This window comes from Catharus ustulatus, chromosome 16 (genome assembly GCF_009819885.2).
Source record: "Catharus ustulatus isolate bCatUst1 chromosome 16, bCatUst1.pri.v2, whole genome shotgun sequence".
Taxonomy (NCBI): Eukaryota; Metazoa; Chordata; class Aves; order Passeriformes; family Turdidae; genus Catharus; species Catharus ustulatus.
In genome coordinates this window covers 6,246,548-6,274,436 of record NC_046236.1, presented here as the reverse complement: position 1 = coordinate 6,274,436, position 27,889 = coordinate 6,246,548, and the positions used below count along the sequence as shown (strand labels likewise).

General features: G+C 39.7%; 1 protein-coding gene across 1 annotated transcript; it reads right to left on the bottom strand.

Annotated features, from left to right (window-relative positions):
- Positions 1-74: 74 nt before the first annotated feature.
- On the bottom strand, positions 75-27,889 carry CIITA (class II major histocompatibility complex transactivator). The gene is made up of 21 exons (XM_042779790.1): positions 27,813-27,889; positions 21,798-21,933; positions 20,009-20,122; positions 19,542-19,601; positions 18,138-18,221; positions 17,505-17,567; positions 15,443-15,592; positions 14,140-14,280; positions 13,948-14,004; positions 13,134-13,193; positions 11,950-12,015; positions 9,797-11,504; positions 9,510-9,683; positions 8,599-8,670; positions 7,186-7,266; positions 6,087-6,179; positions 5,668-5,751; positions 4,840-4,923; positions 4,289-4,372; positions 3,531-3,623; positions 75-2,106 (listed from the first exon to the last, which is right to left on the bottom strand). The coding sequence occupies exons 2-20, from the start codon at positions 21,922-21,924 to the stop codon at positions 3,551-3,553; spliced, it is 3,375 nt and encodes a 1,124-aa protein (XP_042635724.1). The 5' UTR covers positions 21,925-21,933; positions 27,813-27,889; the 3' UTR covers positions 75-2,106; positions 3,531-3,550.

The following is a 27,889-nucleotide window of genomic DNA, read 5'->3' as shown; positions in this document are numbered from 1 at the left end:
TTAAACAGAATACTTACTTTTATTAATACTTTAAAAAAGATGTGTAAAGACAATCAAAACACTGTATCAAAATTTGCAATCTGTACATTACAAATATACATCTTCCACTAACTCAGAGAACAGCAGTACATCCAACGTGATTTTAGCAGTCCAGACAGCATTCTGTAACATTCAGCTGCCTGTGGAATATTTAGCACATTCTTAAACTCAGTCATAGTAAAGTGCAGCTGCAGAATATATCCCTAAAGGGGGCTTTTGTCATCCAAAGCTTAGTTAAGAGAAGCCAAGACAAGGATGTGCACGGCTGGAGTGCCACAGGCTGATGGGACTATCACAAAAGATTTTGCTCAAACTACCTCCCATTCAAGCAGCTCAAAGAGGAGAGGATAAATAAGAATTTTTATCCAATGCTCTGCCTAGAGTTTGGCTAGAGAGAAGAACCATGCAGGTAGTTAAGAAGGATACCCCATTCTAATTACAATCATATTCTCCACAGAGTTCTTCCACCTTGCTCTCTGTTCCTCCACATTTTATGTCTGATTCCCTGCTCTCAGAAACAACAAACAGACCTTCCTTCCTCCCTTCTTTCTTCAATTTGTCCACTCTCTTGCATTTGTCCACATCCCTGCTGTCAAGATTGTGCAGGCACTGAGACTTAAGCAGAGAAGCAGAACTTGCTGGAAAAAAAATTAATGTTGTGGTTTTGAACAGTTTAAATCTGGGAATTTTTAAAGACCAAGAAACAGAATATTTGAGAGGTTAGTTGAGAGACTTCAGTTGGCATAGATCCTTCGGTCAGTATTGTCAGTGCTTCCTAGCAGAAGAGATATCAAAGAGGTTGTTGAACTAATGCTGAGCTAACTGTGAAGTAAAGACTTCCCAATTTGTAGCATTTTGAGCATTCCTAGCTTTTTTCATCCATTTTTCTTGTTCTGTCTCAGACTGTATTTGGATAGGAAGCTCCTGACCTGACAATAGCCTCTGCACAATTTTAAGTTCTCTTCATGTTCACAAAGCAGAAATAAAAGAATGAAAGAGACAATTGGTTTACTGTTGCAGTCAGCAGGATGAATATTTGGCCCACATATGACTGAGACCAGCAGCATAGACATGATAGTGCTTTGAAATGTACTTTTGTCTGATTGCCTGGTAACACATAACTCTGTACCAGAAGGCCACATAAACCATATACAGTAGTGATATCACTGTCAAGTATAAAATTGATGCTTGTAAACATTTATGCTGCCAGCTGCACTTAAGAAATTAAATACCATTCCAGGTATATGAATTTAAAGTTCTCATTTGAGACAAAGTAAAAACCTTCAAAGATTGTTTGAGGATTTGTGTGCAATAAACACGCTATTTTTATCCATTTGGATTTTTGCAAAAATGTTAGAAGAATCCTTCATAGTTTTTCACTTTCAATTTTTTTCTTGTCATTACTTCTTTTTTTTTCCCCAATCTTTTTGAAGGATTCTGTAACAAGTCATAGATATGTTTGTATCCCTTAAGGCAGCACTGATTATTAGTGAAGAAAAGAGCAACTTCTGGATTCTTGTGCATAATCTTATAATATCAGAACATTTTCTAGGGCTGATGGTTCTTTTTAATGCTACTCACCCTAGTGCTTCCAATCAGTCCATACAGACAGGTGAAACCTTGTCACTTCGAGCTTTGAAAGTCCAAAATCATCAGACCAAATCTGATGGCAGTTACCACTGGCACCATGAAACAAACAATCAGATTTGATCTGTCAGTGCTTCAGATATGCAGGTTGAGCAGCTTTCAGTTTGCTCTTCCATGACTTGATGGTAGAATTTTATACTCACAATATCCTGGTGGTTCCTGGTCTCCTTTAATGGTGATCACAGTATCCAGATGCTCTTTTCATCTTTGAAACTTGATGTTGCTTAACTCTTTTACCACTTAAGTAGAAATACAGTTGTGTCTTTAAATAGCATTTTAAAACTATCATTCACCCAATTTAAGCATTGCTTAGAAACTTAAATGTGACTCTTTTTTGCAACAAACATGAAAACACTGATTCATAAAGCAGCAAGAAGACAGGACAGCAGAGAGGACACCCTCCCCTCTTCTTTATGACACCTGTGAAATAACGAAAACAGAACATTAGATGGACACCCATCAGATTAACCACCATTAAGATTACCAAAATCATAGATTTGATGAGCTCTGTAAACAGACAGCAATGACTGGTGGGTGCTGAATGTTTCAAGGTTGGGAGACAGGATCCAGACTTCCTGCTGCTATTTATCCTCAGAGCTAAGGCAGGTTTCCTCACGGTATTAGTATCCTTAGTGTCTTGTAGGATTGTTCAACAGGACAAAGATTTAGTGGACTGTAGGTGAGTAAGGAGCACCACCATTTTCACTACTGCTGTATAAAGCTGGTCTGTGAAGCTGCTGTGGCACCTCAACCTTCCACAACCTGTAGCCAGGTCAGCGCCATACAAACAGCCCAGTGCACATCTGGTGATTACTGCACTGAGAGCAGGAGTTGTGCAAAAGCTTGGCTCACTGCATGGTCCAGGGAGCCACTGGCAGCTGCAGCCATCCCATGGCCAGGCCCATTCAAAGCATGCCTCATGCAGCTAGTGATCACACTGCAATTTGTTTTCTAGCCATCTAAAGAAAGCTGGAGCACTTCTGATACCTGGCTTGACTCTGGCATCTCATTCTTCACTGGGATCATTTAACTGAATATGTTTTGGTTTTTTGGGTTTTTTTTTTAATTTTTTTTTTTTTTTTTTTAAGAGCAAGAGGAAGCCCATGGCAGAAAACTGGGAACAGAAATCCTTCACAAACCCCCCAACTTCCCATGCTGGCTCCAGCCCCTTCAGTCCAGGACCATCAAGGCAGTCAGATGCCGGTAATCATGGACAAACATTAAATTCTTCTCAATGCAATAACTTCAAGGATCCTTGAAACTGTGCAGGCAGGATCAAGGAAGTGAAAGTGGCTGTCAGTGGCTAAACCACATAATGACAGTGAGAACAAGGAATGGAGGAGGGAGGGTTTTGCTGTTTTGCTCTGAGTACAGTACAGGTACAGCTGCATAGTCAGACAAGCAGCTGTTGAGGATTTGTATTCAGCAAAGGAAAAGTGAAAGGACCTAGTAGAAATGAAAACAAAACAACCTCTAAGGAGTACAGAACTCATCTATTAAACATGAGAAGTACACAGAGTTTTAGTTTTGTGCAGCAGAAAAGAGAAGGCAAGCAGGGCAGCTGCCAGTCACTAAGCTGAGCTGGACTGGGAGTTCTAGAACCCCATTTTTCTTCATGTAGCACTTGCAGTCTGCTACCGCAGGTGCCAGGGAGGTGGGGGATGCAAGATGAGTGCAGGGAAAGGGGGCCTGATGTGACATTGATCTGTGCCACTCTTAGGCACCATCTCCAGTCTTGCCCATGGACACATAGATGCTGCTACTGTGGCTGCTGCCAGTGAGCCTGGACTCAACAGCTCCCACAGAAACAAACCTCATCATCTCAGGCAGCCAAGGCTTGTTACCTTTTTGGAATCCTCTGAATCTACACACTGATCCTGGAGTCCAGCTGCTGAAGGTGCTCAAGAACTCCATGGGGAATGGTGGGATTCCACATCCTGTAAGGGCAAATTCAGAAGGGAAAGAGATTTTAAGAAGTGTAATTTGTTCCCCCTTCTTTTGTGTGTTTAATATGTTTGTGACTTTTTTTGCTTACTGCTGTTGTTTCCTTACTTTTTTTTTTAAAGTTGTCTTTCTTTTAGACTATCATACTATAAAAGTATATAAGCTATGGAGCAAAGGAAAATGCATTTTGATTTAGAAAAAAAAAAACAGTACTCCATAATCTTGTTGACTCTGGTTACAGGACACACCTGCACTCCTGTCTCTGTAACAGTTTTCTAACCTCCCATCAAATTCCCTTCCTCTGAATGTGTACTGGTAGCTTCAGTCTATTTAATCTCTAATGATGGCTGCTCATTGTTTATCCCTCAAACACAAGTGGTGCAGCACAGAGTAGGTTCTCTGGGAGGGTAGAAGATTAACAAAAGGAGGCTCAGTGGAAACTGTCTGAGGCAAAACAAGCTGGATTGCCTGGGACCTCTGGGAACTAATGCAGCTGAAACCAGAGACAACATTTTTTAACATCTCTGCTTTTGTATTTTGGTGATGTCTTCTTTTGTGCCTCTTATAAATCTGACAAATACGAAAGGCGGCTTTAGCATGATCACTAACCCAGTTTTACAGGATGAAGGTGCAGCAAAGAGCCTGTCAAGAGACTTACAGCAAGTTCTTTATATGGGGACATTTTCGTAGGCTGTCAGTCAGCTGCTGGGCTCCAACACCAGTTATTTTGTTGTACTGAACACTAAGGAATGAAAGTAACTTTGTTAATCCAAATCAAATGGTGTAATCAAACATTTGATTCAAAATAAAATATACTATATAGGTTAATCTGCTGATGGGATAAGAAAGAAAAAGGAAAAAAAACAAAATAGATTGTAGATTCAAAAAAACTGTAATAATATGTTCAGAAGGTTGGTTAATTCATCTGAGGGATTCTTCTTTCCATGTTCCTGAGGTCATTCTCTGAGCTCCCCCATAAGCCTATTCTCCCACCTTAACACCAATATTTTCAGGTTTATGGTGAACTGTTCCTTAATCCTTTCTAATCATTGACTATCTGGACTCTGCAGAAGCACATTCTCCCAGTGAAATTTCCCTAAAATCATCTTCCTCAGTTTCTGTCTCCAATAAAACCAAACATGGAATTTGTATTTTCAGTCTGCAAGGAAGTAAGCTTTCCTGAGCAATCTCAAAAGATTTCACACTCACTCTAGCTCTCTTAAAGATGTCATTGCAGGAAGAACCTTTGCCAGATTTTCTGCTCCAAAATCACAGATGTTGTTGTTGTACAATCTGCAGAAGAAAACCCCCAGAATAGTCACAATTGAATGATGGATAATGTACACAGATATTAGATCAAGGGTTTTCAAACACGATTAGTACATCTTCACTTACATTTTATCCATATTTGCAGTTAAAGTTTAAAATACACATTCATATTTCCTGTATCAAGTAAGCAAATGGCCATATCCTTCTTCACCTAGCACAGGTACAGTAAAAATAGGTCTAGATTCTATTATTCTATGAATAATAAGAACATTTCTGTCTACATAGATCAAATTAAAAATATGCCCTAAAAATAAAACTCTAAGATTTGGAGTACAGCATTCAGAAGATTTCCACATCACCAAACTACTGCAGAATTGCAGACCAGGGTTTCTTGCATTCCCTGCTTTCTCAGGCCTGTGCCAGATATCCCAGTGCAGTGGGATGGACCCTTGTTCCTACATCAGCAAACACAGACAGCTTTGGGTTTGCAGCAGATGGTGGCCCTGGGTGCACATCTGTGCAGGGCACAATTAGTAAGTGGGTATTACGGACTGGATTTAAACATCAGTACAGTTCTTGCTATATTCCTGGAGAGCCCTCTGTATGGCTGTCATACTTCTCCTCTTCTTTCTGAGGACTTTATCCAAGCATGAAGTCAAAAGCCTGGCTGCTGCACAGTGTTACCTCTTTCTTCCCTGTTCAGGGAAGTTTTTGATAGAGACAGGAAGGTATGTTTTCAAAACAGCTTAACAGGAAACAAATACTCACCTTAGTGTTTTTAAGGAAGACAAGGAAGGGAGAGCTGTAGCAAGGTTCTCTGCACCCAGGTCTGTTATTTTGTTCTGTGATAAACTACAGTAAGTGAGATCACTTTGTTAGTTGAGCACATTTATTCTAATTTATTACAATATGGGGGAAATTAATTTTCTGTTTTTAAAAAATATAATTTGGACAGTCTGTTTAGACCAAATGCAGAGAAAAAGACAAAATAGAGTCCTTGAAGGGAAGTCAGGAAGGATTAATCTATTTATCTAATGAATGTACCCATTAAGTATCTCCATAGACTCACTGGTCTCCCATGCCCATAGGATACCTTTGCCCATAATTGTTAACACACAGCTCCTTAAGCCTCTAGGTTTAATCTCTTTCTTCTCAAAATTTCCCTGAACTGTTAACCTTGCACTTACTTCAATGTTTCCAGTGATGTCAGGGTTGGAAAGACTTCAGACAGACTCTTTGCTCCTTCATCTCCTATGCCATTTTCACTCAGAGCATCAAGGCTGTGTGATGACAAAGAGAGAATTAACTTCCCTTTTAATCTAAATTTGTGTGGTTTATTCACCTCAGAGACCACTCTATCTATCTTGAAAAGCTTATTCTCTGCAGAAGCCTCAATCAGCATGAAGCATCACACAAATTACAGCTTCTCTAATAAGCAGCTTTCTGCTGCCCAAATTTACAGCCTAAGAATTTTTTTTACAAGTTGAATGTCTTGACCCATTTTCTTTGATATGCAAGGTTATAAAATGGTTATGAAATAGCTGTGTTCCAGCTAAGCTGAAATGAGATTTCCTGTGCACACAAAAAGAACTGACAAAATCCAGCAATCTTTAAATCCTTGCCTAAACCATTCCTTCTCCAGAGAGGGAGTATTAAAAATGAAGTTTTCCTCACATCTAGTCACAATTTCAGATACTAGAACCCCTTCTAATCTGACAGATAATGCTGGAATATACTGGACATATTTTAAAGCTTTATTGTTTTCCTGAAATGCCATGAAAAGGCCAGCTACAATACAGACAAATGGCCAATGGGCTACATAAGGCCCTCTCAAAAACCAGTAACCTTTCCAGGTGCCATGGCACAACACTGACTACTGCTAGTACACTTGTTTCTAGTGTACAGCTTCAAACTAAGAGAGAGTTGGTTTGTCATGGGTGTTCTGGAGCTCCAGTGAACACAGAAGTCACTGCAGGCAGTTAATGAGCGGTGGGGCAGGAAGGTGGAAGCACCCAGGGGGTCTGTACTGAACCTTTACCCAGCCAGGAACACCCCAGGAAGGGACTGAGGGCTCTGAACAAACCAGCACCAGGAGTCCTGAGGGACAATAGGGAGTGTCAGCTCTTAGGTTGCTGTTACAGTTTGGGAATGTTTCTGCTGCTCAGTTTGGTCATCAAACAAGGAGTCTTGTTGGCAAATAAAATGTTTCTTGGGTACAAGAGCTCCTCCATCATCAAGGGCTGCTGAGGAAAAACGTTAGCAAAGTTAATCTTTAGCAGAACTCACTCTAAATGCTGAAGTGATGGAAATGCTGCAAGAATTTTCACAAGTTTTAGCAATCCTTGAAGGCCACATGCTGGACCCAACCTGGAAGAAAATACAGACATGCAGCAGGCTTTTTACATGCTCACAAGCAGCAAAACTTATGAATTTTTGATTTTTTTCCCAGCAACCCCCAATGCAAACCAGTTTACACTCCTCAGAAGCAGCCATTCCCTACTGCCTGCTCCAAGGAATTCTGTTATGAAACCTCCAGATGAGGACCAACAAGGCTAAGGTCAGGCAGGACAGAGCTTGCACAGCAGCATTGGGACATGCATTTGCCACTTGTTTATTCCTCTTTGCAAGATTCATCTCATTTGTTTTAGATTCTTGTATTTCAGTTCTCTTTTTCAGATTTTTCACTGTAAGTATAATCTTAAGATGCAATTTATATCTATCTCAGTATAACTGAAAGGAAACCAAAATTATTTTCCCCTCCAACTAATAACAGTTTAACTTCAGTCTAACTTAGGATCAACATTTTACTTCAGCTTAAAGCATAAGTTGTACTTTGATATTCATGCTCCAATCATTTATCTCTCAGATCCTATTTGGAGTTTCTCTGGTATCAGAACAAGTTCAGCTAGCTAAAAGGATTCGAATCATAAACAAAAATTAAATAAAGGGAAACAGGAAGAAGAAAGGAGAAAATAAAATCAGCATTAAATCAGAAGTGATGCCAAGCATGGCTGTCCCAGGTTGGGTTAGATCTGCAGAGCAGGAAACAGGTGAAGACCTGATGAGAATTCTCCATTGCACTACTGCAGTTTCTGCCCAAACGAATTCACAAGCCATGGCAGGATGTTTTGAGCAATAGAATAGCCTTGGAGGCTGCTTACAGTTTGGGGGAAAAAAAGAAGCGTTACTAAAACCTCATTTTTAAATTAGTGTTACCAAGTCAACCCTCTGTCTTCCAGGAAAAGGGTGCTAAATAATTTATTTGGGAGGCATTTCCTGATGTAATCCTCTCACGGCCTTAGCTCCGATAGGGTAGAAAATTACACCAGAAGATTCAGGTAGAAAATTTCAGCATTTCTGGTGGGGGAAAATATTTTCCAGGTAGTTGGATCACAGTCAAAATATTTTATGCTGTGCGGTACAAGATCAACACCTTGTAGTCAGGAGATAACTTGTACTAAAACCAAACAAAAATGGTAAAACCCTGTTGATCTGTGTTGCTGCAGGAGCCAGAAATTATGGATTTTGAGTTTTGGCCATAAGTTAATAAATCTAGTTCAGAGAAAAGCAAGCTAGCAATTAATGGGGTTTACTTAATGCTTTAAGCTGACTGTACATCAGTGCAGTGGCTGTAACAAACAGCCATGACTGTTCCTACCCAAACATGACTGTCCCAGTCAGTAGAAGTTTAGCACTTACGCAAATTCCAGTTTTCTGAGGTTCCTGATGGCAGGAATTTCATAGCTGGTGCAACCAGATGCATCTTGCACACTAAATAAAACACAGTAGAACTGGAGTATGATAAATATTTTAACAACCAAACCAGTGCTTTAAAAATAATTTGTTAGCAAACTTTTACAGAAAATAAACCACTGTTGCATTAACTGAAGAACTAGGAAACTTCAGAGTAACTTCTGCTCCAACCTTTCTTCATCTGAGTCATTTCAATCCAATAATTGCCTTTCATGTGCAATTGTTTGCTCATTTTCCAATAAAACTTAAAAATACATTGTTCTAAATCAACTCTTTTCTGTCAAATGTGAAATTATTTTGTCTATATTTTAATCAAAATACTTCACCCATGTTAAAATAGAAGTCATCATAACAAAAACCAAAAACTTTATTTTTGCATGGTTTCAATTGCAGCCAGTCCCCCAGCTACATCAGCAGCAGGGATGGAGCACAGGGTTTCTAGACCATGCAACACAAGTTTTTACCTCCTGGGCTAAAGGACTGACTCAGGCCATTTGGGACCAGTGCAGAACAGGCATTTTTTTATGCCCAGGTGCTACAGGGAGAAAGAACCAGCCCAAGCTATGTAACTGAAAGCAATGGGAAGATGGCATACTCAGAGGTTAAAGAGAATGACAGCTGGCTCTTTCATTGGCAGATCTGATGACTCCTGTGCATGGTGCTGTCATTGCTCCTCCCTGCCATGACAGGCACCTCACATAGGGCAGGAGAACCCCCTGAGATGACCCAGGAGCTTGCACTGCCTTAGTTACTTCTTCTCTGGACAAGCAGACAATTCCATTGTTCAGCACTGGTGGTAAAACCCTGTTTTCATACATTCCTGGTGTAAGAGGAGTTTTGATCATAAATGATCCTACCAATTCCTCATCTTCTCCTGCATCTCTACAAGGTTGGAGAGGTCACTGATGTCCTTCATCGTCTTTGCCTTAAAGGGATCAAGAACAAATTTCTCTGTGGATGCTTTCAGCAGTTCGTAGTCTTTTGTCTGTTCTAAAGATTTCCAGAGCCCAACTGTGTCACTGAGGGAGGCCCTGTGAAGTGACAAAACATGCAAAACCACCAGATGTGATTGCTGTTGTTGCATGAAAGTGTCATCTACACACAGTGCTATGGATGGTGCTATGGGGTACAGAGAGTGACCAACCTGAATGATGTCACATTCTTTAGGCTGACCAAGGCTCGCAGCCCTTGCATGTCAATGCTGCTGTTTCGCAAATCCAAGGAAAACTCTTTTCTTGACCTTTTCAAAATAGAGTGCAGTACATGGACATCAGGTGGTGTAAGAACTATGCCCAGAAAAGACAAGTCTGGCTCGAGTCTTAAGGCCACATGCTGCAGAAGATAATTGTGCTGTGTTTCATAAACACAATGTAAAAGCTCCAGCAACCTCTCTGGACAGAGAGTATTAATCTGCAGCCTTCTAATGTATTTCAAGACTGTCTTCTGCTTCTTGGTTGATTGTTTTTCATCCTCATTTGAAAAAGACCAGAAGTAGAGGTCATCCTGGAGAAACACCAAACCAGCCAAAAACCTAGGCATTAAATCTAACCAGTTATAAGGCTTTTTCTTCTTGGATAGAAAAGACAAGTACTTTGTTAGATTTTTATCCTTGAGCTCCTCTGCTAACAAAAGGTGAAGTGCACACAAGAAATTCTGAATGACAAAATCAGAGAATGTGCTCCCAAATTCCTCTTCTTCACTATCTGAATGTCTGGGGAATGCAAATGGCAGGAAAAACCCATACTTCAGAGCAAACTCTTTAACCTCCTCAGAAGGAATAAGATCACTTTTCATGGCACTTTGGTGCTTTTCTCCAAGACACCATGCTACACGGGCTAGGGTAGCAAGACTCTCTTGATTTTTTGTGGTTGTAACATCTCTTTGCATAAACATTATCTTCTGCTGAAAAAATTTCAGGAAGACTTCAGTAAGAGTTGAAGGAAGACTTTTCTCTCCCATTTCAAGCACTGTCTCACAGAGAAAACAAACAAATCTACACATAACAGGGCTGTAACAATGACTGAACAAGTACTCACACTCTTTGATTAATTTCAGTGCACTATCACAGTAGGGTGATTCCTCAAAGTATTTGGTTATGTACAGTTCTCTCTGCTGAGGGGAAAATCCAACAATTTCAATAATCTTATCCACTTTGGATATGTATTGGTACAGTTTGTCTTTTGGTCTTGCTGTAAATAATAAAGTACAGCCATTGAGTATCTTTTTTTGGATGAGTCCTGAAAGCAGCTCCTTTATACTGCACAAATCCTTTTCAGGCTGGCTGGTTGAGCAACGAGGAAAATTCTCGTGATCATGCAATCCTTTAAAACCATCAAAAATCAGAAGGACTTTATCAGGATTTTCCAATATATACTCAAAGATCTCTTTGCTTCCCTCTTGAGGTTTTACAAAAAATTCAAGCAGCAGTTCCTTCAGGCTGTATTGCTTCTCAGGCAAGCTTATTTGTTTGCAGTCAAACCAAAATACAAATTCAAACTGAGGAAACTCTCCGTTGGACCAGTCCTGGCAGATCTTCTGAACAAGAATGCTTTTGCCCATTCCTGCTTTTCCCAGCACCACAATTACTTTAGTCTCTAAGTCTTTACGCTGTGGGATTTGAAATATTTGGCTTCTATCAATGGCTATCTTTTCCTTCTCTTGTAGGCTGCAGGTTACCAGCTCCTTTTCCATTGCTTTTGCACTATTCTTTCCAGTCTTGCTTTCAGTTTGACTTTGAACAAGTGTCCCGTCAATGAACAGGTGATCCAGATTTACTTCCTGCTCCATGGTCACAGATTTGCATGTGTCTCGGAAATAATCCTTAAGTGATGAACAGAAAGTTTCCACTTGCTCTAGAGAAATAAAGAGCACACACAAACTGAAGGAACAAGTCCACAAACTACAACATCATTTCATGGTGGCTTAAGTGCCTGACTGCAATATGGTGAAAGCACAGGCACCCATAAAGCCCATAGGGCTGGATTTATCCCATGCAACTGCAGCTGAGAAGTGCAGGCACAACAGACACTTTCAGATCTATGAACTGAATAATTTTGGAGGTGTCTGTACAGATGATATAACCACCTATGTACACTGAGCTGCTAAGTAGGTACTACAGCTAGACATGTAAAGGAAGCCAAGCCTAACAACTTGAAACTGGGAATTGTACTCAGACCCTCAGAACAGCTTCACAAATTATTGAATGATTCCTACAAGGAGCTTTTCTGTATGGAAAGAAATACAGAGTCTTTTTCCAAAAAATACTGGAAGGTTTAAATTCAAGAGTTCTAAACTTACCTGGTTTTTTGAAAGGTTCTTCAGAAGGAATTATGGAATCTTGAATTTCTTGAAATTTCTCTAAATCTGGAGAAATAAAACAATATATTTGATGAACACACCTAGATAATCACTGATTCAGCTTTACTAATTTTAACAGTTAGATTAATGCAAATTTCCAAGTTCATTGTAGCATATATTCAGAGTAAGAGATATTTTGTTAATTTTACAAGGAAAATTAATAAAATTCTCCCACAAGTAGAATTCTGCTGATGTGCACTGTTGGAGGCAGAATGGCGTCAAACAAGACCACAGCTGTTCTGACAGTAGTGGGAAGCAGATGTACCATTACCAGGTGACATCCACTGTTCTTTTCAAATGTCAGTGTTTTGCATAAATTCATGTTCATACACGGTGCTTTTTTATGCCTTCAAAAGCAATAGCTTCCTTTTGTTATTCTACACCTTGTAACCAGGCACTAAGGATGAAAGTCACAGAGAAGTGACTCTTGGTAACAGTATTTACCCATTACTCTCCCTGACAAAGTCCTCTTGCTGTCCAATTTTCTTTTCACCTGTTTGCTGTCAAACTACTGCAGACTTTTGCAGTTGGGTCAAGTGAACAGTGTCTCCTTTACACAAAGAAATTGGGAATTTTTCAGAGAGAACGTATTTTCTATAGATTTGTAATTGCAGAGTATCAGTTTTGACAAAACTTTTGGTAGGAAAAGGTTTTCAGATGCAAGACAGAATTTAAATTGACAGAGGCTGTAACAAACTCAAACTCAGAGTCTCATAACCACACACAGCAGAGATGTGCAAAAAATTACCCAAACCAAAACTGATTAATCTCCCTAAATATGTGCAGATGTGTTTCATACCATAATATCATCTTTCTCATCTTGACATAGAATGTGGTCTAAAAGAAATAAAAATCTTAGTGTTTCAGAGATGTGGAAATTAATTCCTACCCTGCATGCCAGCAACCTTCAGAATAGTTTGAGTTCAGAATTGCTTCTAAAAGGGAAGCACTACAGGCTTCTAGTAAGAAAGATATTAAATAAAGGAGGGTTTTGATTTACTTTTATTTAATTAACTAAGAAAACAGAGAAAACAATCCATAATGACATTTAGATGGAAAACTGGTCAAAGCAGGCAGGAGTGAAGAACTTTTAAAAAGGAAAATAAATTGGCTGGGCATCTTACATGCTAACTTGTCTGCTGCTGCATCTGGAATTCCAGGGCTCGTGGCATACGTATATTGTGCTGCAGTAAATCAGTTGGAATTATTAGCATTGTTTATTCACATAAACAGTAAATACAATTTACAAAGACTTCCCCACACCTAGGGATATTTGCCTCTTAATCGCTGTTATACTTTTGCTTTTGGGGCAGTGGAAGCCACCAGAGGGCAACAAAGTCCTGCACTGGGCACAGGGACCAGAAACAGCGCTGATTTCAAACTCTGGGTTCGAACATCTCTCTGAGGGCTGGAAGAAATGTCTCAGGAAAGTTTGTTACCTGAAGTGGGACTGTTAAATCCTGACCAAGGCTCTGATTTCAGTATAATCCTTTTTGTGCATTAGCTTTCTGTATTGCTCAGTCAAATAAGTCATCATCATGTTGGTTTTGGGCATTCCACAGGAGCTGGCTGCAGTCTGGCTGCCAGCACTGTTTAAGATGCTCAGGCCATGCCAGCATCAGATCATCTCCCACTTTCTGAGGGTGCTCCAGCACCCTGGGCTTTGCATTGTTTTAACTAAACCTGACTTATTCTGGAAACTGGATGTCATAGCAAACACAGGGGATTGGCTGCTGAATCTGAAGCTCTTAAACTCTTATCTGTACAGTTTGGATCAGTCTAAGCAGCCAGTGATCTATACAAAGAAGGAAATACCATCCATTTTTAAGGTAGATATGAATAAAGCATGGCAGGGAGAACTGGCTTTCAGTAGAAGCAATATGGTTTCTCTCCCAGTTCAAAGTGCTGTACATATATAAACCCCAATTTTCTACTTACCACATAAATTAACTGGAAAACTTGGAGACATGAATGCTTCCATGGAAGATGTCAGCACTGGCAAGAAACAAAGCATAGTTTTCAGCATATCATAGCTAGCAGTAACTGAATTTGATCAATGCTGCTGTTGGAAGCATTGATTTTTTCAGCACTTTATGCCTCTTTATGGGGATAAAAGGCTATTGCTCTTACCTGGATATACTATAACATCAGATGTGCCATTTTCAAGAACAATGTTAAATATCTGCTGAGGAGGACCTGCCAAGCCTGGATTCTCTTGGTACCCTTTCACACTGACTGGTAGGCACTCTGAGGTCAAAGGTTCTGACAATCCTGAAATGAGTGCAGAATAATTACTCTCCTATTTTCATAGGGTTCTGCTTTCTAAAGCTTTGTGAGAGATAAAAAGCTTTCTAACAGCTACTTATCCTTTCTGGCAGCTTTTAGACAAATCTTTCCTGTGGAGAATTCACAGGATCACGAGATTCATAGAACCCACTAAAAAAGACCTCTTACAAGGTACAATGAGCATGATATACAAGGGATTACCCAGCTTTTAGCAGCCACTGTTTTCAACAATCGAAAGACAAACTCTAGTATCATAAGGAAAAGTGCTTAAGGCAAAGTCTGTAAATGTATAGTCAGAGATCAAGAGAAGAGAAAATGTGTAAATAGTATGTATCTGCTTAAATTTACCTTCCTTGCACTACATTCTTCCCACATAACTGCACATCATGCAGGTTGAACAAGCACCCTCCCTCTCAACCCACACTGGGAAAGTTTTTTGATGATTAGGTGCTTGCAATTTAATCAGCCATAGCTCTGAGTTTCTGTAGGTGGGACAGAATTTCTTCTGCTCCTTTATGCTGCTTCAGCTCACATGAGGTACTTCAAGAATTCCAACTTACACACTGTTTTTGGTTCCTTTCCAGCATAGACTTAACAGTGAAAGGTGCTGAACTGGGCCTTGGTCACTGGCATTTCACAGTGTACCATGAGCACCCGCTGCTACCCAGCAAGGCCCAGGCCAGGTGCCTAGAGAGCCCATCAGTGGGATTACTGCTCAGTTTTCATGAGCTAAATCACAGCCTAGATTTTGCTCTACTGTTGCAAATGTAATTATCCCTCAGTCCTTTACAAACCTCTGGGTGCAAAAGAAATTGGAACTAAATTAAAGTTTAATAATGAAAATTTAGTGACTTCCTATTCTTACGACAAGTAAGTAATTACTTAGATTAGCATATAGTAAATATAACCTGCGCTAATTAAATGAAAGATTCATTCTACTCAATTAGAAGCAATGCCCTTTTAATTTCCCTTGGATATTTTTCATTCTTTTAGTGAGTGCCACACTTTTAAGGGCTTGACTGAGACAGATGCCACACCTACATTTTCCTGCCATTGTTCAAATCAATGACAAGATTTATAAGAGAGTGTTCCCCATGTGTAAATCAGCCTGTGTGCAGGTGCACACCCTCAGCTGTACTCTACGTACCAGGAATTAGGAGGCTTCTTTCCAGCCCATGGGCAGCAGGAACAGAAAAGGACATGTGCTGGTTAGTTAGGGAGGTGCAGCTCACTGGGAGGCTGTTGAGATGCATAGGAAAGAAACTGCCATTCCCTGCAGACACTACAGGGTCTTCCACTTTAAAATAAAATGGCAAAACAAAAGGAGAAAGTTATCTCATTGGCAGAAGTTAAAGGAACCAAAGAAGAAGTCTCAGTAGATATGATAAACCACTTGATTCTGATCAGTTGTGTTTTGATTTTCCAAAAGGAAGAACAATACACAATAACTTTCTGAAAATTATTTCGATCTCAAAATCTAAAATGTATTTATTAAATTCTGTAGTAGTGTTAAATCCAATTTTTCTTCTCAGTACCTCTGTCTTTAAATTTTCTTTTTCTTCATCTTTCCTGTCCTTATTTCCACATGTATCCAGATGTAAATGACCCTACACATGGATGATTGACAGGTAAGACATCACAATGCCTTACACTGGCTGTACCAATTTTCCAAGCACAGTTTGTTGTCTCAGTATTGCACAAGAACAGAGAGGCCTACAAGCAATAAACTGGGGGCCTTGACTCCCTATTAGACACTACAGTGCTTACAAGGACAAAAAGTGCATGTTAAGTGTCTCTCAAAGAACAGTCACAAACACCAGAGCTTTCAAAGATGCATCTCCTCTTCACATTTTTTCCCTCTAAGAATAGAACAAATGAGGAGAGAGGCTTGTGCATTGTACAATTTCATCTGTTTATCAAAAGATTCCTACAAATCAAGTAAGACACACTTGCTTATTTGAATTAGTCTGTTAATTTCATTGGTTTTACAACAACTGTATTATCAGAGTTGATTTTACTTTTTCCTTCTCTCTCCTGTCTAGCTGCAACAAGTAAGTCTATACTTCATCACTTTCTGTGGTCTGAACTCTACAACACTGTAAAAACAGCTTGGGTCACAGTCATGGTGCACATACATGTTCTCTCTGACTTTCATGCAGTCTGTGCCAGTTCCTTACCTGAACTGTGCTGAGGTGCAGTCCCAGATCCCAGCACTCTGGATGGATCTCTAGATTAAACATTGGTTTGGCTGCCCTCCCTAATGTGTACATGGTCCCTAGGGGCCCCCTCCTCTTTAGGAGGCTTGTGAGGTGTACTGACATACAATGAGTCAGATGTCCATTTGAAACACAATATAAAATAATCAAAACTGGTTGCTCTCACCTGGATTTTGGAAGAGTACTTTGCTGGTTTAGTTCTGCCTGACATGCCCCTTTATGCTACAGTTGGGAAAGCACATTAGCACCAGTTCACACCTAGAGGACAAGTTCCAGCCTGCCTGCTGGCCCCAGGTGTTGTCTTGTCTAACAATGCGCAAAACTTAGAAAATTCCCTTTCTCCATTTTTTTTCTTCAGTTTAAAGAACTTTATAGCATGGACTGGGCCAAGAAATCATCTCTTCATGGTTATTATTTTCCCTAGGATGTTTCACTGGACTTTCAAACTCATGTGGAGCTATGACCTAACGGTAACATGACTCATGTCATAGCTCTGCATTTCCTTGGTTTGATCCTTTTTGTTCCAAGCGAAACATCTTCCAAAAGTCCAGTGAAAAAAAAGGTGGATGTGATAAAATGTACAGAATTTGGCACTGACCTAGGTCTCCATTATTTTCCTTTCTTCTCTCATGTGGATTTAGAAAAGGTCAACTGTGCCTCTGCTGATGTTAAGCGAGTAATTTTCCTACCACCTGGCAGGAACAAGTATATTTGAAGCATAAGGATCTGACTGTGCTTAGGCTACCATATAGCTGATCCTAAGTTGCACAATTTAATAGTTGCAGATTAGAGGATGTGGATTTGTTATATCATAAATTAGTCAGAGCAATCTAAACGTGAAATTTTTGCAGAAGCATGAAAATGCATGATGATTAAAATCACTAAATCTATAAGAGCAAACTATTCTGGAATTTACAATATGTAACAGAGGATGAGATTTTGGAACATGAGACAATATATGTTCAATAACCTTTTCCTATTCCTATGACTTACTGATTTTCTTATATTTGGGTTCTGAAGCATCACAGTAACTCTCTGCTGCAGAGCCTAGGAAAGCTGAAAGAAAGCAAAGTCATAGTAAGGGGGGAAATACTGGTAATTTAAAATTTACCCCATGAAACTTATTTTAACTTTTTAAATTAGAAGGGAGTGTTATCAGTTTCAATTCAGCTATTTCAGAACTGTACAGTTCCACTGTATAAAAATGAGCGTGAAAAGCCTCATGTTATTTCACTCTGACTGTGAAGTTTTAATTAGACTGCAAATTTTTGTGCCAAAGATTTTGCTGTTGTTCTTACTGTTAAAGAGGCCATTGTTCAGCCAATGCTTGCTAAGCTATAGATACACTGAAAACAAAGCCAACGCTGCCATGAGGATGACAAAAATGCAAAGAAATATAACAGCTTTAATGTTATGTTACAGGACAACAATTTCTGCGAACTGTAAATTCTACGCTTGGAAGAGCTGCTTTCAGTTCCGGCCCATGAGTGTGAACAAAGGCAGAGGAAGCACATCTGGTGTCAGTGGAGAACTGCCTGATAAGTGCGTAGGGGCTGTGCTAAAGCCAAGGCACTGTAATGAAAGTTTGGCACTCAGGCACAAAGCTTTTCACTGTTTTACACTTACTTCGTTTAAGACATGTCTGCATCTTTATGTCAGGAAATTTCTCAGTGTTTTCAGCAGCAATGTCATCCAAAACAAGGTTCCCTGCTAAAAACATGAAATATGGTCCAATGTCAAACTTGGTTCTCCTAAAATAATTACTGAGAGGAGTAAAAGCAAGAGAAACACACCAGCACAGAACAAAGATGAAATATGCTCCAAACATAAGATAAAAACCAAATCATGCGATAAAAGATCCAGATGATTTAGAAAGCCCACAGAGCTCTGAATGGAGACTTTGTCATCCTGTGTTAATTTCTGAATTGCAAACTATTAATCTACTGGCAATGGCTAATAAAACATAAGTACTTCTCAATGCTGTAATGATGAGCAAAGGGTAAAACATTGCACTTGTGTCACAGTGTGATCTCAGTACCACTCAATTTATGTACTGAAGGGATTAGATCGTCTAAGAGGCAGAATAAAGGGTTCTAAAAAGATTTTATATTCTGTGTTACAAGAACTGTGAAGTTATCTCTGAAGTTATCCACACCATGCTTTTACTGGAAAATACTTAAGTACAGTACTAATATTGTATCCTGTTTTTCTCTAAAACCAATAAAAATATTGCCATTAGGTGCCAAACCCCCAAATTCTAAACACACCAGGGAGCAGCATAAATCATTTAAAAAGCCATGTGAGCTTCTTGCAGCCAGAATTATTCTAGGGAAGACTGACCTTTGGTAAATTAGTCCAAACTATTTTGCTTAAACATAAACCAGGATATACAGATATTCTGTAAACCTTCTTGTTCTATGAATTTCTCAATAGCCACCTATTGATATATCTCTTCTGGAGTAGTAAATAGCTGGATTTGTGCTGTGACCAAAACAATGATTTGGTACCACAAGCCAAACAATGTCCTAGGCAAGGATGGATAAAAGAATGAATTATTATATATGTAATTGCATTGCTGCACTAATCAGGGTGAGAAGTAAAGCTTGACACACTTCCTCAGACAGCTCTGTGTATCCTGGACAGAAATCAGTGCGTGTGAACTGTATTTATAAACATGCAAAGTGCTCTGGGGACTCATGTGTATCATCCCTGCTGTGCCCAGAGTAAGTGTGATAGTACTTGAGGCTATTAATGCAATGGACAGTGAAGCTGTGCATATTCTATGGCCATGGTGACATGATCAGCAGCTGCTCAGGGACAAAACTGCTCTCTTTGAGAAAGGCCTGCAAAAGTGCATAAAATCCTCAAGTTTTCCAAGAAAATCTTGAGACACTGTACCCAGGGGGAAAGAAGAGGACTTTCTATACCAGAGGTATAGAAACTTTACTAGTGTTCAAACCAGGGGCATGAAGCACATGTTAGAGAGAAAACTGTCGTGGAGAAAATTAATCTTTGCTCTATCAATCTTACCAAAAATGTCTTCGACCTGCTTCTCCTGCTGATCCTTGAGCACATATTCTACTAATTCAGCTAGCAACAAAGGGAAAAAAAATGAGGAACACAATAATGACTCAGTAAACAGCACAGCAAAACCCCTGTAAGCTTATCCTCATTAACAGAACTCTGCAGTGTAAGTAAAATGGAAGAGTTAAGTTTTTTCTTGTAACTTGTTGTTCAGGAAATAAAGATCACAAGAAAAGAGAAGTTGAGAAAGGAAGTATTAAGCAAAAGGAGACATTAATAACAACCACCAGCAACTGTTAATCAGTTTCCCCACATTGCACAGGTTCAGGTACTCTAAATTACATCTATCACACATGAGAGAAAGACTACTTGAGTAAATGCCATAGCTTCAGGTTGAGAATAGAATTGATAAGAAATAGCTATAGTAAATGATTGTAAAATAATGATTAAAAAAACAAAAATTGCTTTCATACCTATTTTAGCATAAGCATCCGTGGTGTTGGAACAGGGGTAGAACCCATCTCCATTTTCATATGGGAAATCCACATTATTTACCTGTTCATAGTTGCTGGCATCAACTTCAAGAGCTAGAGTTAATAAGGAATATGCATTGGTTCAATGAATGCCATAACCAAGCAGTAAAAAAGCTAAAAAAGCCAGATAGCAGAACATGCAGAACAGGCAGATTTGTTACTTCAGCAGAAGGCTTTGGCTTTTCATTGTGTGTTGGCTGAGAAGAAACAGAACTGAACTCTCAGTAATTCACAGTCACCTGGAAATCAGCACTTTTCTTTTGCTGAACTCTGAGACCTCATGTCTCCTAGTAAATAAAATACTTCCTGAATCTATTCTATGACAATCAAGGACAGACTCATAGAGCCTATTAAACCTTCTAATCCTTCAGAATATGATATTATCACTCAGATGCCCTGTTCAGAACAATCTGTGTCCATGCTAATCCCTGAATTGCACTGCAAATTGCCTGTGAAGCTGCCAGTTGGCCTTGCCAGGGACCATGCTAACATCTTCCCAGCAGACATGCCTAGCTTCCAGTAACTGGTGCCATGTCTGATGATGTTTGATTTACCAACATCATCTCAGACATTGCTAAGACTCAGAAGTATTCCAATCAGTGAAACATCTGTGATAGCACAAGACAGTGCTTGACCCCTAATTCATCCTTTCAGTCACTGAACAAGTGAGGCCATGGGGTAAAAAACACTCCTGCAGCTGTTTTTAACAGCCAGAAGCTGAGAGGGAAAAGCCCAGCCTGAGAAAATGATCAATCACAAACATGATTCCAGATTCTGGTGCTCAGTTCTCCACATGAGTAGGCCCATGTGCCTAATGGCATTGGTGCCACTCATGAAAGCCACAATGCTTTAATTTGCAACATTTCCCACCTATTTGGCACACAGCTGTGAGACTTCCTATCTGGAATACTCCAGCTCTTCTCCTCTCATTGCCATTTTCAATCCATGGTCCAGCTCATTTGTTTAAAGTAAGCTCAACTAACACTCCATACTGTAGATACACTTTCATACTTTTATAATAGACCACTCAGGGAAGGGAGAGCAGAACAGTCCACAACTTCCACACAAAGTCAGGAGGACAAAGTCTGAGATCCAGGGCAACCTCCTGATCTGATTACCTGTAGAACTGAAGTGCAAGAAATTATCAACTTTATATTCTTGCCCTTCTGCTTTCTCATTTGTAATAGAATTATAAAATCACTGTGTCCCAAAAAGCTGGAAAATGGCATCTGGTAATGCAACTCCATTGTTTTGGTGCCTTAGGATCTCAGAAGGCAACGGGATGCTTTTGCTTGTGGACTGTCTTCATCACAAATTCATCTAAAGGTCTCTGTTTTGCAAAATCTTTGGTTTCAAGCCACAGAGGTGTTGACAATTACTCTTGGCCAGCTTATGACAGGAATATTTGCAAATAAACTACCTACAGGAATGATATCCAAATGAAAAACACTGTCATGCCCTGATGAGTGTCAGTACAGTGTGTTTTGTTAGACTCACTGAACAGGATGCTATAAATACGTACAATTTAAAAACATGGCAGTTCCTGAAAGCAGTCACTGTATCTGCAGGCACAGACAAACTTACCACATCCTAACACCAAGTGCTTGTAGACTTTAACTCAGCCACCATGAAAAACTACCATGAGGTGGCTTTGTAGCTGACAGGAGACAACAATAAGTTATAACATAAGGAATAAACCAGTCAAGTATTTTTTTAGTGTTTTACTAACCTGTAGAGAAGTCACCTTCTTCATCTCCAGATGACTTAGGATCCAAGAAAGTACACAGAGGCAATGGATCAATATCACTGTTCAGTAAATCAAGGTAGCCATTTTCAGGCACAAATACTGAATCCATGGTTTGTCTCTGAAATCAAATTGCACAGCGGTCAGCTATGACACAGCCACAGCTTTTGTCAGTCAAATCCACAAGTCCAGCACTGTGACTTTCTGTTGGCAAGACACAGATCTTGAGGCTGGAGAGCTAGTATTTCTTAGCAAGACCTGCACTGAATTATAACCCTAAGTTTCTTTAGCGATCCAGAGGTAGCCTGCAGTGAGACTCACCTTTCTTTTACTCCAGTGAGAGGAGTGGGATACTGCAGTCTGACCACCCGGATCAGAAGTGCCAGGTATTGAGTAAGGGTGTCCTGGGGTGACGTTATGGTGGCCTGTATCCCCAATCGTGTGTCCTGTTTAAGCAAAAGTTTGTTTAGTCTACTTATCAGTTGGCTCCCCTCCCCCATGTCTGTGCTTGGGAGGCTAGCTCTGCTGGCTCGGCTCTGCTGCTTGCCGCTTTGCTGCTTTGCTGCTTTGCTGCCGCCGCATGCCGCTTGCTTCTGCTAGCTTTAGTTTGGTTTTGCTTATTAGTTAGGCAGTCCAATCTCTTTCTGTGGACTGTTCTTTGTTCTTTGTTCTTTTCCCTTTTTCTTTTCTGTATACTCTTTAAACCTGTTTGGACCGGACTTGGATCACCGAGGGACACCGGGAACCCTGCAAAGCTGAGACCTGCAGCAGTCATCCTGCCCGGAAACTAACGCTACCTACAGGAGAGACTTTCCTTGAGCTTGTCACCCTCCTACACCGGTGAAAAAGTTTTGTTTGTCATCAGGGGTTGTTAATTTACCTCTCTCGTGTTGGGAGTGTTTTGTTTAATTAATAAACAGGTTTTTTCCACTTTTATTCCTCTGAGGAAGTTCTTTCCCGAACCCAGTGGTGGGGGAGGAGTCTTGGGGGGTTGGTTTGTTTGTTTTTTTTTCAAATTTGCCCTAAACTAGGACAAAGGGCAACCCCAGTATCTTGTCAGGATATAAATAATGCACAAATCCAGCAGGTATCAGGGAAATTAGGAGACTGCAGTGAATGTGATGTGAGAATCCAGAAGCTACATTTATTCATAAAGCTTATCTGTTTTTCCACATCATAGTAAATTCCCTTCTATTTCCTTCCAGTTACTGCAGCAGACACTAGAATCAGTTCAAACATTCCTCCTGGATATTCCACAAGTATAGAAAAACACTGTGTGTTTATTCATCATCTTTATCAAATTATTTCAAACCCCAATATTGGCTCTTCAGTGCTTATACATCACTGGTGTAAATGTGTAAATGCCACCTGAGCTGGTATTCCAAATGACTTACTCCAGCATCATACTGAGATACCAGGATGAAAAGAACAACCAGCAAAATTTTCAGATTCTATCCTGTTAAAATAGATGTCCACACTCCACAACCATGGAAGGTTTCAGCTTGGCATCAAGCACCATATTTTGCAATGAAGAATATCTAATAAACAGCTCGCAAGTACTCTGCCCTTAGCAGAAGACCATGGATGTCCCTGTTTGCATCTATCTCTGTTCCTGAGGTGTGCAAACATAGAGCAACTGCTGCACCATGAAATCTACCTGCAACATGGAAAAAGAGAAATACACCTAACACTGCAGCTGTAATGAAAGAAGGCAGAGCAGACCTCGTCACACACTACCATGTGCTGCCTTGTTATAAACTCATCTTCATTCCTCTTACCCCTCCATGGGTTTGTGCCTCTGAACAGCTTGGAAATTGATATTTCTGCATTTGCTGCAGAAAATGCCAAAATCTAGAGCCAGAAGTTTGAAAAGTAGGTGAACATGACATGGTGTGGCTCCATGAGTAGGCATAGCCTGCATTAAGATAGTTCTCCTTTTTCATATTTTATGGCCTTACTACATCACCAAGATTACAAAAATTTGATATTATTGCCTGGCAGCTATTAATGGAAAGCAGAAGTTGAGAAACCTGCCTGAAAACCAAGAATGAGGTTATAAACACACCAGATTAAATTTTTTGTTTCCTACAACAGTTTGTTTTGTCCCTTCCATTTTCTTTTGAATTAACAGAAAATCCAAATAGGGCCTTTCAGAAGGCAAATTTGCCAGACTGTGTGACTAAAGCTGTTAAAAAATTACCTCTGAGTCAATATAATTTTGGGGTTAGAGTCAAAGAAATTGGGCAGAAGGCTTAAGGGGAATGCAAGGCAGACAAATCCGTCAGTCCAAGTTCAGTGATTGACAAACTGCTTGGTTACAGCACAAAGAAAAGGGCATGTCCTAGGGAAAGAGACTCAGTAGGACTACTTGATCTGCATGGAAATACTAAGCTTTAATTAATTTATAGCCAGAAGAGCTTTTCTATCTTTAAACTTTTCTTTCTATAGCATTTCTCTGTGGATAAATACGTAAGTAGTGCAAAAATGTTTGAAGCTACAATGGGCAAGAAGTCAGGAGGCAACCAAGGGCAAGTCTTGGCAGCGCCAAGTCTGGCTACAGAGCTTAAAACAAGAATGTAAAAGATGGTATAGCTCAGGTGCACAGGAGTGAAACATACTCTTCTATCTTAACAAGATGAAGATTGCCACTCTGTCAAAAATGAAAAACTTAGTTGCTTGCCTTTTTTTTTCTTCACTAGTCTGAATGCCCCTCAGCTTACTCTGGTATTTTTTTTTTAATTGTTTTGGTTTTGACACAAATCCTTATACAGCTGTCTCTCTATTGACTACACTGGATTTAGAATCATGGGATTTCTTTCTAACCTGAGCCAAAAATTTTTTAATAGCAGCTGTATTCTGCTGCATTAAAGACATGGTCCCACCATGGAAAATATATTGTGAATAAAGAAGCAAGTTTTTGAAAAATGGAAATTTCTACATGGAGAGGAATCAGAGGCAAGAAAAATTACACATCAGGGACAGCAAGTGTTTTGCTGCATATTGTAACCGAAGCACACAAAATGAAACCAGACCTTTATCAAGCTTGTTTACAACAGCAACTCCTTTCCCAGAGCTTCCCCTTTTTTTTTTGTCACAGCATCCCAGCAGTCTGGTCTGAGGTGAAGGGTGAATAAGCTCTGTACTGCTCAGCATTTCCTCTGTTGTTTCATATATTATTTTAACTTAGTTTAGTGATACTACATTCCATTTGGGAATGATATTACATTCATATACATTAAATACATGCATTACTGATACTATATTCCCTTTGGGAATGGTATTACATTATTATACATGAAATACATGTATTACTGATATTACATTCTCTTTGGGGTCTCATGAGACCCCATGCTGCCAAATCGGGTACTTATTTGGCAGGGTTTCATACCAGAAGAATACCAAATTTTGTAATGATTTCTGTGTTAGGGCTGTGAAGGCCAGTGCCAGCTCTCAGCAGGAGCAAGCACCTGCAGGACAGGAGCCCCCAGGGCTACCTGCAAGGCTTCCATGCACCAAGGGCACCTGCTGGGCGGAGGCAAGACAGGACATACTTCCAAATGTATTTCCATGCCATTGAGAGATTCAATCCTTTGTGGTTTGGACACTGGTTAAGACAAATATTGTTCTTTAAATCCTTAAATAACACCTCCTTTCCCCAGCAGCCAATATGCTCCAGCTGCACAGCCTGTGCACCCAACATCCTGTGTGCCCTTTGTGCACCTCTGCTCTCTGGAATGACTCTGGGTACATCTGACACTGCCAGGTCTCGACTCAGGATGCATTTGGCTCAGCTTGGCATCCAGCATACATGGCATGACAATATGGTTCACTTCCAAGACTCACAGTGCTTTTTTCCAGTGCTCTTTCAGAGTTCAAGTGATATATGAATTAAAAATGCTGGAAAAATAGTGAAAGAAACAGTGGCCATCACTGTACAAGGACAAAGAAGGAGTAGATGTTCACTTAAATCACATATTAATCATGGGACCTAGATGGGGCATTTTAGATTTCTAAAGGTAATGGAGGTCATTTTGATTTATCATTTTCCCGAAACAATTTATATTATATATAAAACTGACCCTTATATTTCAAAGGGTCAACATATTAAATATTCCAGGCAATGGGGTCTGCTTCTAATTGAAATCAAATGTTATCTAAGACAACAAAGATTTTAAAGGTCAAAATGCAACATTTACTCCAATAATAATATAAAGGAGAGAAGATTTGAGAGGTGTTAGGGGATTTCCTTCCCAAACCTCTGTTGACATATGAACTAACAATGAATCTCCCACAGGAGTATAGAGGTTAAGAAAATGAAAATTTGTAAAGTCATTTTAGGAGCAGAGGAAATCCCCCTCCAATTTAACTTTTGGACCAGTTTAGGAAGTTGAGGATAATTCAAAGAAAAGAGTACTAGTGCCATGCAAATCACACACTTTTTAACCAGAGGATGACATAACATCCAAGTCTTTCATAACATTCCAAGTCCTAGAATACAGAGAAATTGAAGAGTGGGACAGCTACAAAGACAGGAAGTTGAAAACTGAAATATAAAGATTGCTGAACAAATGCTATTTTCCTGCAATACCCCAGACCTATTAAGTGCTACACATGAGTCTGAGTGAAACAATCTGACAAAAAAAAGATTATATCAAGCTGTATATAAGGAGTCCAGTGAAACACCAGTACTTTGATTTAAAACGACTTTGATTGAAAAGTTCAATATTGTTACAATTGTCTACAATTTTATAGCCTTGTTTTCTTTCACCAACTTTAGAAGGTTTTCTCTCATCTTCTGTGCCCCCTCAAAGGTTATGTCAAGGTGCACAAGGCACTCCTCCAAAGAGAGAGCTGTTCCTGGCTTTTGCTGCAGGCAATGTTTTGGGACAAGCTTCTCTGGGAGGTGGGCACCCAGCAGTAAGGAAGGTTGAAATTCCCTCCATCTTCCAGTCACTTATCTTCTTTTCCTCCTCCCAAATAAATGACAAATAATTCCTCTGCTCCACAGTAACCACATAGATTTTTTTCCTTTCAGAAATGTCCTGATTATTTGTAAAATGCAAGTAGTGGAGCTCGATTTATATCTACCTTTGAAGGTTTAGTTTCTATTACAGATCTGTGAAAAACATATACACTGAAAAGCTAGTTTCACTTTTTCTGTTGCATTACCCAGCACAAGAAGAGATACTACTTTTGCAGAGAGTCTTTATCTTTCTGATGCAATGGTGTTACTTTCCACAGACTTTATAGTCTAAAATGAAAGAAAAACAGAGACGGAGCTGAAAAAGAACCTGATCTATATCCTGCCATGTTATTCTTTGTCTCAGTTAGAGATGAGTTTAAAAAAACCCATAAATATTAGGTAAAAGGAGTTTTTGCCTTTCAAAGAGTTTACAATGTTACTTGTCTGGTGCTGGAGATAGACAAGTTCAGACAGAGCTGTGTAACAAGTGCCCTGCAGGTGTTGGAGTTGTGATTTAGAGCAGAATTTGCCTTTTATGTCCAGTATCACCTCCTGCGCCACAGCTGTGCCTGGCTGTGTCCCCAGCTCTCCCATCCCAGCTGTGAGATAAAGTAAAGCATCCCAGCAGACACTTGTCTATATTTTAATGGCTTTCTCCAGACAGCATTTCAGCCCACCTCAATGGGAAAGTAAAGCTCTAGGTTGTTTAGCCAGAGTTGTGAAAAAATGGAAATAAGTTTAAGTGATTCTCAGTTTCACTTTCCATAGAAACAACATTTATACAAAAAAAAGAATATTCTTAATAAAGTCTGAAGCAAACTACAGCAACCCTTTGAGCAAGTAGCAGGGCTAGCCACAAAGCAAAATCACAAAAAAATATCTAAAATTTCACCCACATTCAGACATCATCCTACTAATATTTGAAGCAACACAAGTCCAGATACTGACACACTGCAATTACAAATAAGTACAAAAAGCAAGATAAGATGAATTTACCATGAAAAAAGCATGCATTCAAGGTTTGAGGAAAAACTGACCTTAAGAAACTGGACAGTTCCTGCTCTTTCACTCTGGATTCAGTACCAAAAAATGATGAGAACTGCCAGCCCTGCCC